Here is a 12,280-nt window from a genome sequence, read left to right on the forward strand (position 1 = left end):
GGGTTATTAATATTATTAAAAATAGGATGGTTTAGAGCATGTCAGCTAGTCCATTCCTGGACTTCCAGAGACCTTTGAGGAGAAAATGACACCAGAAAAAACTCAGTTCTGATCCTCAAAAAAGTTTGGCTTCATTTCTGGGGCAAAAGTTGAACTCCCTTAGTTTTGAGCTTTGCAGCATATTCATCATCACTGTACCTAAACCACACCAGGTATTACAAGGTATACACTGGTGATGCCACTGCATCATTCAGTATTCAGTTCCTAAAAGCATGGCTATTATAATGCCATGTGGTCATAAGGGAGGAATAGTATTGCATCCAAGTGATCTACTAGTAATTCTGCAAATAACACTTGGAGGAAGTAACCTGCATTTACTTCTTGCAAGCACTGATCAAATGACCACTTTAAAAATCACTGACTCTAAGCCAACTGTTTAAAGGGTTGAAAGCACAGGCCTGGGAGTTATTATTTCTTGATGCTCGTCCTGAATCTGACATAAACTCACAATTAATCCACTTAGCATCTCTTTATCTCTGCTGGCTCCCTGTACAACAAAAACAGTTCTTCTTACAGAGCTCTTGTGATTGCTAAGTGATAGATGATCCTATCTAGTCACAGAAAAGATTTCAAATTAAAAAGCAAAACATTGTACTGTATATAAATATGTAAATAAGAAGAATAGAGAGACTTCAACAAGTTCTATGCAATGAAGTTCTATAAGGGTATGTTAAGGATATCAGTTAGAAGGGAAGCTGGTTAGGCAGCTTTCTGATAGAGTGTCTGCTCCCCATGTGTCTTGCAGCCTGATTTGCACAGGGGTAAGAAGCCTGTGAAGCTTTTTGCACAAGTGAAATGTTTTCTGCTGGAAGGCATTTTGTCCCCCATTCAGCTGTCTCACAGGAGCAGCTGAATGTCACAAGGCCAGTGGAATAGCTTTCGGTATGAACCCAGCAGCAAAGGTGTTTTCTTCAGACCATGTAACCGTGCTGTGTAGAAGAGTGGAAGTTCATCAAGTCTTTGGGATAAAGACAGTGAGAGCAACATGTCTAAACAAACAACAAACAACAACAAGCAGAAAGAGAATCTTCTCTGGTGTAATCCTTGTATGGAGCCTCTAACTAACCTCACTTGCATTGCCTCTTCCTGGACAAATATTTTTTCAACCTCTTGCCCCTGAAGAAGTGGGTGGAGCAGGACACTCTGAGCTCCTGCCAAAGCAGTGAGGACATAAGCTGTCCTTGGTCTACAGGAGTGGAGAGCAACATCCAAACGCTGCAGGCCATGGAAGTGTCTATCCCTCACTTGGAGGATGCAGTGGGTGAGCACCTTTGCCCTCAGATCTCTCCAGACTCCATGACGACACCCGTACACTGCGATGGTGCCTCAGTCTCTCAGGAGACACGGGCACCAAAGGGAATGAGAGGGAGCAGCTGTCCCTGTGCTTGGTGGCGATCAGTCATGTCACCTTCTCAATCTGAGAGGAAAGAGATAATGCTGGCACAAGGACAGCAAATAAAGCCACAAGAGCAACTCTGATATCACTTGAGAAAAGAGACATTTAGAAAGATAAGAAGAGTGGAATTCCATCACTGGTGACCTGAAGCCTGAAGGTACACCATTAATGTTTTTGGGGATAAGGTCTTGGGTTTTTCTCTCTGTCCTTTCCTCTTCCCTGGCCTGAGGGGAATGCCCACTGGTGTTCCTCATCCACAGGTGAAAACTGAAGAGGAAGGGAGTCACTCCGAGCTGATGGAAGACACCCAGTTTAGCAGTCACATAAGGAGACAATTCAAAAAGGAATTGTCTAAAATGAGTCAGCTGTTGTGTGCAGTTAGACACAGAAATATCTCTGAGGAGCCTGAGCAAAACAGCCTGGACACTTCATGTCCAAGGAAAAACCTGTCTAGCTTGCCTGCTTAACTCAGTAAAACATATGGTTGTTAAATATGATCAAAAGGCGGTAATGTGTATGTGTCTTTTGTTCCCTGAGAAGGGAGAGAGTGGCTTACTTCTCACAACCAAGATGACATTGTGTCTGCTGCTCCATGCAGCTCCACAGTGAATTTGCTCTCTGATATGATGGGGCTTACTAATGGCAAGAGGCTGGGGCTGGCTCCTGTTTTGTACTTGGTTCCCCTCATTATATTGGAGTGCTTTCAAGAGACAGGGAACCAGCTTAGGGGCTTTACCTTTGTCTTCAATTTTAAAATTATTGTGTTTGAGTTTTACAATTCCACTTGTCCCTGGGAGATGATTTTTTAGAACAGGTACACGGTGTTGTTAAATGGAGCTCTCTGGATGTCCATCCTAAAGGGTGGACATCCTGAGAGGATAAGTGGGACTGCACTGGGGTTAATCTATAATGTTTTCACACAGTTCTCTCTAGTTTGTGCTGCAGTGGTGAGGCAGACCCCTGTTAGTGCCAGGACAGATCATGGATCTTGTTCCCCACAGGCAGCCTCAGTACAGCACATTCTTTCGGCCACTTGATTGTCGAGGGATGTGAAGACTACACTAATAACTTACCCACAGGGGCAAGGCACAGCCCTTTGCCCTAACACTGTCTCTGCAAGATGTGTGTTTCCCCTCATGCAAGGAGCTCTTGAGATGGCAGCATAATAATTTTGCATGCTCCCAACAGAAAAACAGCATCCCATTTCTCCCAGAAAGATGGGATGTGCATGTGAGCAACCAGAACCTCATTACATGCAGTAACACCAACAGATTACAGTGTGTTTCTGCAGCAGGCAATTGCAGCGACACTGGGTGTGGTAATGGAAGGTTGCATTTTGTCTTTTGGAAATTCTCTGCATTACTGAGCTAATTGCTGAGAAGTTCACAATCCAGATTGCTGGTCATTTGGTAAGGGGAGTTAACTGTATTCTAAACTTCCCAAAACACACTCTTTGCTTTCAGGATTAGCAAAAAATAAATGAACATATGAATAAATTAAAAGGATTAAGCTGTGCTCAGAAAATTCCAGTCATGGACCAACAGCTAGGCTCTTAAAAGTCTGGCAAATGTAGAGACAGAGACTTAATTTGCAAGCATTGTTTCTAGTACCTGTAGCAGGGGAATTCCACAGCCTCACTTTCTGGCTGTCCTTCTTCCCTCACTATCACTTTGGCAAGGTACCAGCCACTGCTTCCTCCTTTGCCATCATGCCCTATCCTCACCCTCCTCACCTGCTTCAGCGTTACTGCTTCAATGAAGAATTCGTCAGCCTTTGAGAAGGAGAATAAAAAAGGTAAGGCAAAATTTCTCCTTAAAATCAAATAAACAACTCAAGTTTATTATTGCAATCAAACATCCTCAGCATGTTGCAAGATAATTCTTCACAAGACGAAGGAGTAAGTAGGAATTTACCACAGCATAAAAAGCCTGAATATTTGTGCTAGATGTGTAAGGTTAGATTTGTAAATATATGATCCAACAGCATTTTAAATCTGTCATGTCATTGCATGCCCTCCACACTGTAAAAAAGAGAAGTAATTTGATTATTAAGAAATTCATACAGCGAGACAGGAAATCCAAGTTCAAACCCCTGCTGAGATATAAGCTTTCTGACAAGTAAGAAGCAGGTCACTTCAGAACAAATCTACAGAGATGTTTGGAGGTATAGCTCAAACTGTGTTAAAGTCAGACAACATTGACTGCCCAGCACAACTGAATCCCTTTTAATTTCCTGGCATGCCAATATGGGCAGAGCTGCACAAGGTTAATTCCAGCTGCCCCATGAGTTGTGTTTGGAGGGTGGTGTGAACCAAGCCCAGCAGATAAATACCCTCAATACTACACGAGAGACATAGATTTAATATCTTTTTTTCTTTCTTTTTTTTTTTTTTTTCCTGGAGATGGGCTCAAACAAGCAACCTACAGATTATCCCAAGGGATGGCCCCTCAAGAGCAGAGCTCTGTTACGCAGGAGCTGACTGGTACCAGCAATCCCTGATGAATGAGGGAAGAGAATTGCATTAAGAGAGCAAGTTGCTCCTCTGGGAACCAGGCCAGGCAAAAGTATCTGTAGCCCATGTACAGATGCACACACATGACACAAGCATGGTAAATCCTGGGTACAAACACACAGCATATCTGCAGCATATAGCGCAACAAGGAGACATGTCTGCTGTGGTGGCCATCTGGATGAGATGCCTTTCTTAGGTAAAAGATAGATAACCACTGTCTTTTGGTTGTTCTTCATGTCCCAAAAGCACTCATGATGGTATCACATATCCAGCTAGCTCCCAGGAAGCATGGTGGCAAGACAGTATTTATGCTGTCTGAAATACTGAAATTAATTAAAATTATAATAATTATGTTATCATTCAGGGCTCCAAAGTGACCTTCAGAATGAAGACAGCTAAGCATTTTGCCACTGCTTAAACTGTTAGTGGTGGGCTTACATATGTCAATGCTACTTGCACACTAAAAACTGCTGAATTGGGTATTTAAGGCATCAAAACCTCACTGACTCAGTCCAAGTCAATGTAATTTAATTCATCAGTCCTGATGCTTACCTTACTTATTAATGGCTGATATAAATTAATGAGTAAGTAACTAACTGGAACCACAACAGGGCAAACACTTAATTTAGAGGCATCTTTAAATCTTACTTTCTACACAGGTTGTTAGTTTGCATCTGCAGGCAAACTTTTTAAGCCAAATGGGTAATCAAGGTACTATTGGTTTAAGTGGCTGTAGATAAGAGACCGTACTGACTTAGCAACATTTCTTTTCAACAGGGTATCTGAGTTAATCAGTGTAGATATACTCATTCAGCCTCTTGAATATATGAGCTGTAAGTTTATCAGGATCAATTCTTAAACAACTTCCCATTCATTCACCAGCTTTCAGCTCCTCGTGCAGAACAGCAGTTTTCCACTTATAGGCTCCAGTTTGGTTTATGTCATCTGAATACTATTAATCACATCATTTGATTGCCAAAATTATTTTTCCCTTTTTATCCTCCTTCATGAAAGTTAGCCTACAACTTATTTTTGTGAAAAAAAAAAAAAAAATCATAGAATAATCACAGAACCCTTGAATGGTTTAGGTTGGAAGGGACCTTAAAGGGACCTGACATGGGCAGGGACACCTTCCACTAGACCAAGTGGATCCAAGTCTCATTCAACCTGGACTTGGACAAGGATGGAACATCCCATAAAATAACCATTATCTGTGTTTAAAATATTTGTATTCTCTGCAAACCAAGCATCTTTCTTTGGAACTGCAATGAAATAATCTTCAGCTCCAAAACACAACTCATTTTGCTACCACTTTGACAAATACAGGCTTCGTCAAATGACAAAATACCATCCTGTACTGTTTGGATATACCTTTTAAAACTAAAATATATATAATGTTAATACATTGGCAAAAAATAATATGTTTGCAAAGCCCATTTATGCAAATTTGTATATAATTTAGTAGCAGAATAGACTCTCACACTATATAATTGCCACATTTCCACAGACAGATCTTAAAAGCACAAGAAATACTTGATGAAAGTTCTTTTAAAGTTTAGAAGAACTCAGTGATTTCAGTGAAGAATTAGAAACTCTGGACACTCAAAGGCAAATTCAAAGTGCTAATGCATATTTCAGAAGCCTAAATTCAATGGTCTATTTTGAAAACGTGACCTCCTTTTATCTTAATTTTCTTTCCACTCTAAACTTTCAATCAAATAATGACATGAGAGAGGAAACCTGTGAAGTTCCGTGACCAGATTCTCAAAACCTCCTTCTGGAGATATTGATTACAATTTACCACTCTAAGTTGGACCCTAAAGATCCAAAATTGGATACACACTAAGTAGCTTGACCCTACAGATCAGATCAGCAAACTATTTGCTAGCTGATACTGCCAATGCTGCAAGGGCTTTAACTACTGTTTGACTTCTTCATTATCTCCAGCTTTCCAGGGAATAAGATCTGTCTTCATTTCACTCCATTTCCATCCCCCTGCATTCCGGACATTGACAGGCAAAAATATGGTGAAAATCAGTTTGAAAATAAGACATAAAATAGAGTGCTGCATGGCTGAGGGAGACTGGAGGAATTACAAAGGAAACATGTTAGGCTTTGGGTTATGACTTTCACATTAAATGAGATTTTTTTTTGTTCCTGTGCCACAGAGAGCCAAATTTTTGCTGTGTTAGATGGAAGGAAAAAGCCTCTCTTTTATTCTTCTAAGATTTCCTGGAAGCCTTCCCCTATCTGAAGATGCAATTTCAGCAGTCAGAACTTAGCTGGGGAGCAAATAAAGAGACTCTTTCATGGGCATACGTCAAGCAAGGGCACACTGTCCCTGACCCAAGCCTCCCTCCAGCTGTGACCTATTACAATGCTCTGTCGACAAGATTATTGTTGAGAAATTATTAATTTTTCCCCACTTCCCTAGCCCGAGCTGGCAAGGAAACCATGAGTCTACAAACATACATTAAAAAAAATAAATTAATTAATTTATAAAATCAGCACATGCTTTAAGAACCTTGTGTTGAGGCGCCGCTGTGCGAACTTACGTTGCCCTTTTCAAATTTATTGACCGTGTTGATGCAGTTGTAGAGGACACGCTCTCCCGTGTCCCCCTGGTCACCGATGAGGCAGACAAAGACGTTGGCATCCGTGCCGCTGCCACTCACTGTGCCCGTGCACACTGTCACGCGGTATTTGATCACTGGGGAGACACAAGTCACAGAAACAACCCCAGAAATGCTGTTAATCACCGTTCTTAAAATTTACCGTGTTTCTGACAGGCTTGTAATTAATTTTAGCTGTCCGTACTTCTTCCAATTGGTACTTCCACTGGAGTATTGACTTGCCTGCTTCCATGTCACCACTAGGGAAAGGGGGGGAGGGAGGGGGGGGAGAAAGCTAAAATACAAAGGTCTGAAGCATTGAGAGAACCCATGAAAATACTCCAAACAAGGACATAAAAATCCTGGCTCTATCAAGAAAAATGTCATGCAGTGGAGTGACCCTGTCCTGCTACATCCTTCCTGCCTTCCCAAGATGGCCCTGGGGTGGGAAACCTTACAATGTGAGTGGGGAAAATAACATTTCCAGCATCCAAGGCCCTGGCAGGCAGGCAAGAAGAGTTAGGAAGGGACAAGTACTCAGAGGCCTGAGGATTAGGCTGTTCATGTTGGATTTATGGGACAAGATAGGTCCAGCTGGCCCCATCCCCTTGGGATGGTTATAATCATAGAATCATAAAATCATCACATCATAAAGGCTGGAAAAGACCCCCGAGGATCATCCCTATAAGAGTCCAAGCTTTATGCAGGAGGCTGAATAATCTTGCTGCTTTTTACCTTCAGGGTCATCATATGTTTTTTCTGGGTGGATTTTGATCTGCTCTCTTTCTCCTCTGACCATACCCTCCTCTCTGCCCTCCCATCCCATTGGGTGAAGGATTTCCAGAAAGGAATATCACAACAAGAAGCCAGCCCACAGACCAACTTTTGAGAGAGAACCCATTTTCTCCAGCTTGGAGAAGGGACAAGAAGCAATGCTCCCATCCTCCCTCCAAAATCCTCCTGCAAACCCAACATGGACATGCTGCATCTCACCTCTGTTCAGCACAAATTCTCCATACAGGAAAATGTCTGAGTGAGGATTCAAGCTGCCCTCTCCACAGCTGATTAAAAATACATTTCAAAACTAGGTTTATTTACATTTTAATAACATCTGCAATTACAATTACTCTTCCTCTTCTGAGAAACTGCTCCACTGCATGCAGAGTACCAATGTCAGAACCAAAAATTTTAGAAAATGGGGGACTCAAGGTCTACAGAGTGTGGGTGCTTTGGTGGAAAGATGAAAAATTGCACTGGCTACCTTGAGATGTTCTGCTCTCCTAAATTCTCCCTCTAAGTAGATGTAATTCTTGTGACACAAGGTCAAGGCAGAAGTGGCCACTCCAGGAAGCCAGGGCAAAGTTCTGTAGCTTTCCTTAATTAAATTGCCAGATCAATTAAATGAGTAAATAGTTTGGATTGCTCATACATACTGAAAGATGCATATGCACACACCACTGTGCTGTGCAACTTACGATATATTTATACATACAGCTGCATGAATTTGCATATAACTAAGTAAAACTTTAAAGCCCAAAATATGATTGTCAAATTTTAGATTGCGTTTCAGCTAGGCTTGCTTTCCATGAATATTCCTCAAACCTTGTGTTTCACATTTTAAAGGAGACTGAGAAAAATGACAAGTTTAAAAAAACCCAAGCCCTGGAAACAATTGTGCTGTGGCCAGATCTCTTCCATTTCCCACTACAGAGAAATCTGCTCCTAAAAAAAAAAGTATTAATAAAAGGCTGGGATCTCTCAAACTTCATGCAGCTAATGATGCACACAGAAAATACTGCAGAGAGAAAATGCCAGAAAGAGAAGTTAATTGAATTGCATCAGTCTGCCAGTGCATCTCTCACACAAAGAGGGTTTCTTTCTATTCAGGTCCTAAGCAAGCCTCTGCACAGAGTGCGTGGCTCTCACCTGGCATGACTTCAGTCACCAGATGTCCCTCGGCAGGGAGCTCCCGCACAATCTCATTGTCCTCTTCATTTATATCTAGCCAACGGCCACAGTTGAATGAGTATTTTTCTTTTGTCAGCGTTTTCAGCAGAGTTACCTTCATTAAACCAAAACACCGCATGAGTTCAGAGGCTTAAAGGCAAAAAAAGCAACAAGATCCTGACAGGTTTTTTGCCAGGGAGGCAAAATTCAGTAGCAGCAGAAAAATAAAACACATTAATAATGAGACCGTCCAGCTTGTGCACTGTAGTGATGCAAAATCTGTCACAGCTGATGGCCCTTCATTCCTCCTTTCTCCAATCATTCCATGGCATTGAGGACTTTTTGAGGGATTCTGAGGCTCTGCAAATGGCTCATCATATGCCACTCTACAACCCTAAGGATCAAATCAGGGATCGGGCATGTGTTGTGGGCTCTTGCTGATGAGGATGAGAATCAATGCATCAAGGAAAAAAAAAAATTGCAGAAACCCTGAAAAAAGATCTGCAGTAGCTCCCAAAGGAGTAATGAACAAATAAGGTGGTTCTCTGAAGTGTGTAAACCAAGGGTGTGATGAAGGTCTGTAAAATCACAGGTGACAATGGAGAAGGCAAAGAGGGATCAGCTGTTCCCTCTTTTGCCTCAAGAAATACAGGACATCAAATGACACCTGTGGAACAAAGTTCTAAGCAAAAAACAAACAAACAAACAACAACAACAAAAAAAAAATAAAAACGAATAAAGAAAAAAAACCCAAAAAACATAACAAAACAAACAACCAAAAAAAAAAAACCAAACCAAACGAAACAAAACAAAACAAAAAAAGGACACAATCAGCCTATGAAGTCTTTGCCAAAAGCTATTAAGGTTGCTGAAAGCTTAAATGTTCAAGGGGAGGCTGGATACTTCAAACCAGTAATTGGAAAAATAAACCTGCTCAATGCTTTCTGTTTGCCAGATCAGTTTAGGAAATAAGCATCTAACTGGGAATAGCCAAACCTGAAAGAATGTTAGGAGGAAGTATCATAAATGCTTGTCTTTTTTCTTACACTTCTAAAACCATGACCTTATGTGACATAAGGATGTTGGGCTCGAGGGACTCTTGACCTGACCAGTGTGGCTGTTCTGGATTCCTGTGATAGAGAATGGAAGTCTCACCCAACATGAAGCAAACCAGGCATGAAATGTGAGAGGACTGGAACAAAGCATCATTCAGGTTTAATCTAATTTCCTAGATGCCATAATAGGTGCACAAGTGATGGGATTCAGGTGCCATGAGCCTGATCCATCCAGAAAACATCAGAATGCATGTATGGACAGACTTATTTTCATAAAGTCATAGAATCATAGGATAATTTAGGTTGAAAAAGGCCTAAAATGAGTCCAACCATTAGAACAGAAATTCATTTCATGCATCTTAGCTAGGTTTACTTAGACAGTTTGGCCAAAAGGGAATCCTAGATACTCTCTGTTACATCTTGTCCTTCCCAAACATAATTTTTCTGCAGGAAAATAAGATACCAGAGGGTAATATACAGCTGTGGAAGATACAAACATTCTTGCTCATCATCTGTGAACAAACTAATAGGGATGATTGTAGCAGCCCAAAGTCTGATCAGAAATTTTATTGTCATAAAAGACCCCAGCCAAACATCTTCTCCCATCATGTGGTGACAACAGCAGCACTTGATGCCATTCTACCCCTCGAGATGGGTGTTGGCAGTGGATGATTTTAAAGTTTCATAACAATGCAGGAGAGCAGGATCTGTCAAAGCACATTAGAGAAGCCCAAGAAAAAGCTCCAAGTGGTAAACTCTGATTTATCAAAACACTTATTTACAGATGCAAAGTAAAGTGTGTGTTTTTTTTAAGTGCAGAGAGTGCCATCCAAGCTGCTCAGGCAGACCAGGTGTAAAGCTTTGTCCTAGGTTGACTGTATGATGCCTTTATCCCCAGTTGTCTGCCCTGTTTATGTTGAACAATAAGTTCTACACCTTTAAGGCTTGTTCCAAGAGTGAAGGGGGAGGAAGAAGCGCAGAGTTTGTTTTCAAGAACTGCACTCCCTCCTCCACATTCCTGCTGCTGGACTGTGTTGTCTGCTGATGGACAGACAGCGAGACAGAGCTCTCCTTTGCTCTTTAGTTAGTTTTAGCTAGCTGAGGCAAAGAAGTTCCCTGGACTGTGGTTTTTTTCCCTCTCTCTGGACCTGCTCTGGACTGAACACCAGGAGAGCAGCAGCAGCAGCGCTGGTGGCCCAGCGGGCCGGGCCTGGGCCGTGGCATTTCCAGCGCCGGAGGGACGGATCAGAGACTGAGTGAGCCCAGCTGCAGCCCGGGGGGTTTCTGAGTTTGTCTCTCTTGGAGTGGCAAGAAGTTTTATTGTTTAATATTGTTTAAGTTTGCTTGTTTAATAAACAGGTTTGTTCCACTTTTCTCCAAGGAGGTATCCTTCCCGAACTGGTTGGGGAGAGGGGCCAATTGAATCTGCTTCCTAGAGGAACCCTTTGGGGGGGTTCTATCCCAAATTTGCCCTAAAACAGGACAAGCTTAGAGGTGGAATTTCTGTCCAGACAATCCAGGTCAGGGGTGACAGGACTGTAATCAATGCTGGTAGAGTAAAGGACATGTGAGTGAAGACCAAGCAGGACACCCTTGGCATATCCCAGGTAGCACAGGGCTGCACTCCTCTTCACAGTCTGCATTGCCTCCTCCAGCCTGCAGGAGTTCAGCCCCCATCACAGGGCTGTCAGCACTTCAGGGCAGAGCATGATACACTGTCCAATCTCTGCTGGAATCAGGTTTTTTGTTATGGGAATTGTAATTAAGCCACAGAAGGAGTGGGTTTGCCTTTCTATACAGTAGTGGTATCTAAGAATAGGACTACTGTCTAAGAATTGGATACCTTGTTCTTCTTCCTTGTTCTTCCTTTCTGAAGAACAGGGAAGAAACCCCTGATAGCAGTGAGATGAGTACAGTACACCAGTTGTCTGACATGGGAATAGTGGGAAAGTGGGATTTTCACCACCAATCTGGAATGTTGGGAGCTGCCTCTCCCTGTTGCTGTCATTTCCCACACACAAAATCACACAATTATTTGGCTTAGAAAAGCCCTCCAGGATCATGAAGTCCAACCATTTTCCCAGCACTTCCAAGGCCAATATTGACCCCTGTCCCCAGGTGCCACGTCCACATGACTTTTAAATCCCTTTAGGGATGGGGACTCCACCACTACCCTGCGCAGCTCTGCCAGGGCTGGACAACCCTTTCTGGAGGAATTTTCCCTAATACTCAATCTAATCCTTTTCTGGTGCAACTTTAGATGATTTTATCTTGTCCTCTAACAAGGCAGGCACCACAGAGCAATGCACGTCAAGCTCAGCTGCCAGCTGGGGAACACACTGACCCAGGACTAGCAATGCAGAGCTCTGCCACCAGCCTGGCTTTCCAGATCTACCTTCCCTTGCTGTCCCCTCACCTTATTCAGATGCCAGCCAGCAAAGGGGTTTCTTTTCTCGTGCCATATCCGAAGCTTATAAAAGTTGCCAAGATCAGGAAGCTCTATCTGTAAAGGGATAAAAAAGGTAAAACATCCATTTTTGTGAGTCAAAGCACACACACAAAGGGCACCTCTGAGCATCTTTTAAGAGCTAAATCAGAGAGAAGTCAAAAATACCAGCCCATTCCCTGTTTTGGGAAGACAAGTATACCCATAGACAAGTATATAATTTGCATCACCATCAATGGACTGACTTTACCT

At 42.3% G+C, this 12,280-nt stretch overlaps 1 protein-coding gene across 1 annotated transcript in view; it reads right to left on the bottom strand.

Annotated features, from left to right (window-relative positions):
- Positions 1-12,280, bottom strand: part of LOXHD1 (lipoxygenase homology PLAT domains 1) — a 164,975-nt gene that overhangs the window by 84,094 nt on the left and 68,601 nt on the right. The window contains exons 11-14 of the mRNA XM_077790176.1: positions 11,999-12,085; positions 8,507-8,642; positions 6,524-6,678; positions 3,067-3,227 (exon numbers count right to left, since the gene is read on the bottom strand). Of these exons, the coding sequence (XP_077646302.1) occupies positions 3,067-3,227; positions 6,524-6,678; positions 8,507-8,642; positions 11,999-12,085 (539 nt within the window). The remainder of the gene's footprint in view (positions 1-3,066; positions 3,228-6,523; positions 6,679-8,506; positions 8,643-11,998; positions 12,086-12,280) is intronic.

This window comes from Lonchura striata, chromosome Z (assembly GCF_046129695.1).
Source record: "Lonchura striata isolate bLonStr1 chromosome Z, bLonStr1.mat, whole genome shotgun sequence".
Lineage (NCBI taxonomy): Eukaryota > Metazoa > Chordata > Aves > Passeriformes > Estrildidae > Lonchura > Lonchura striata.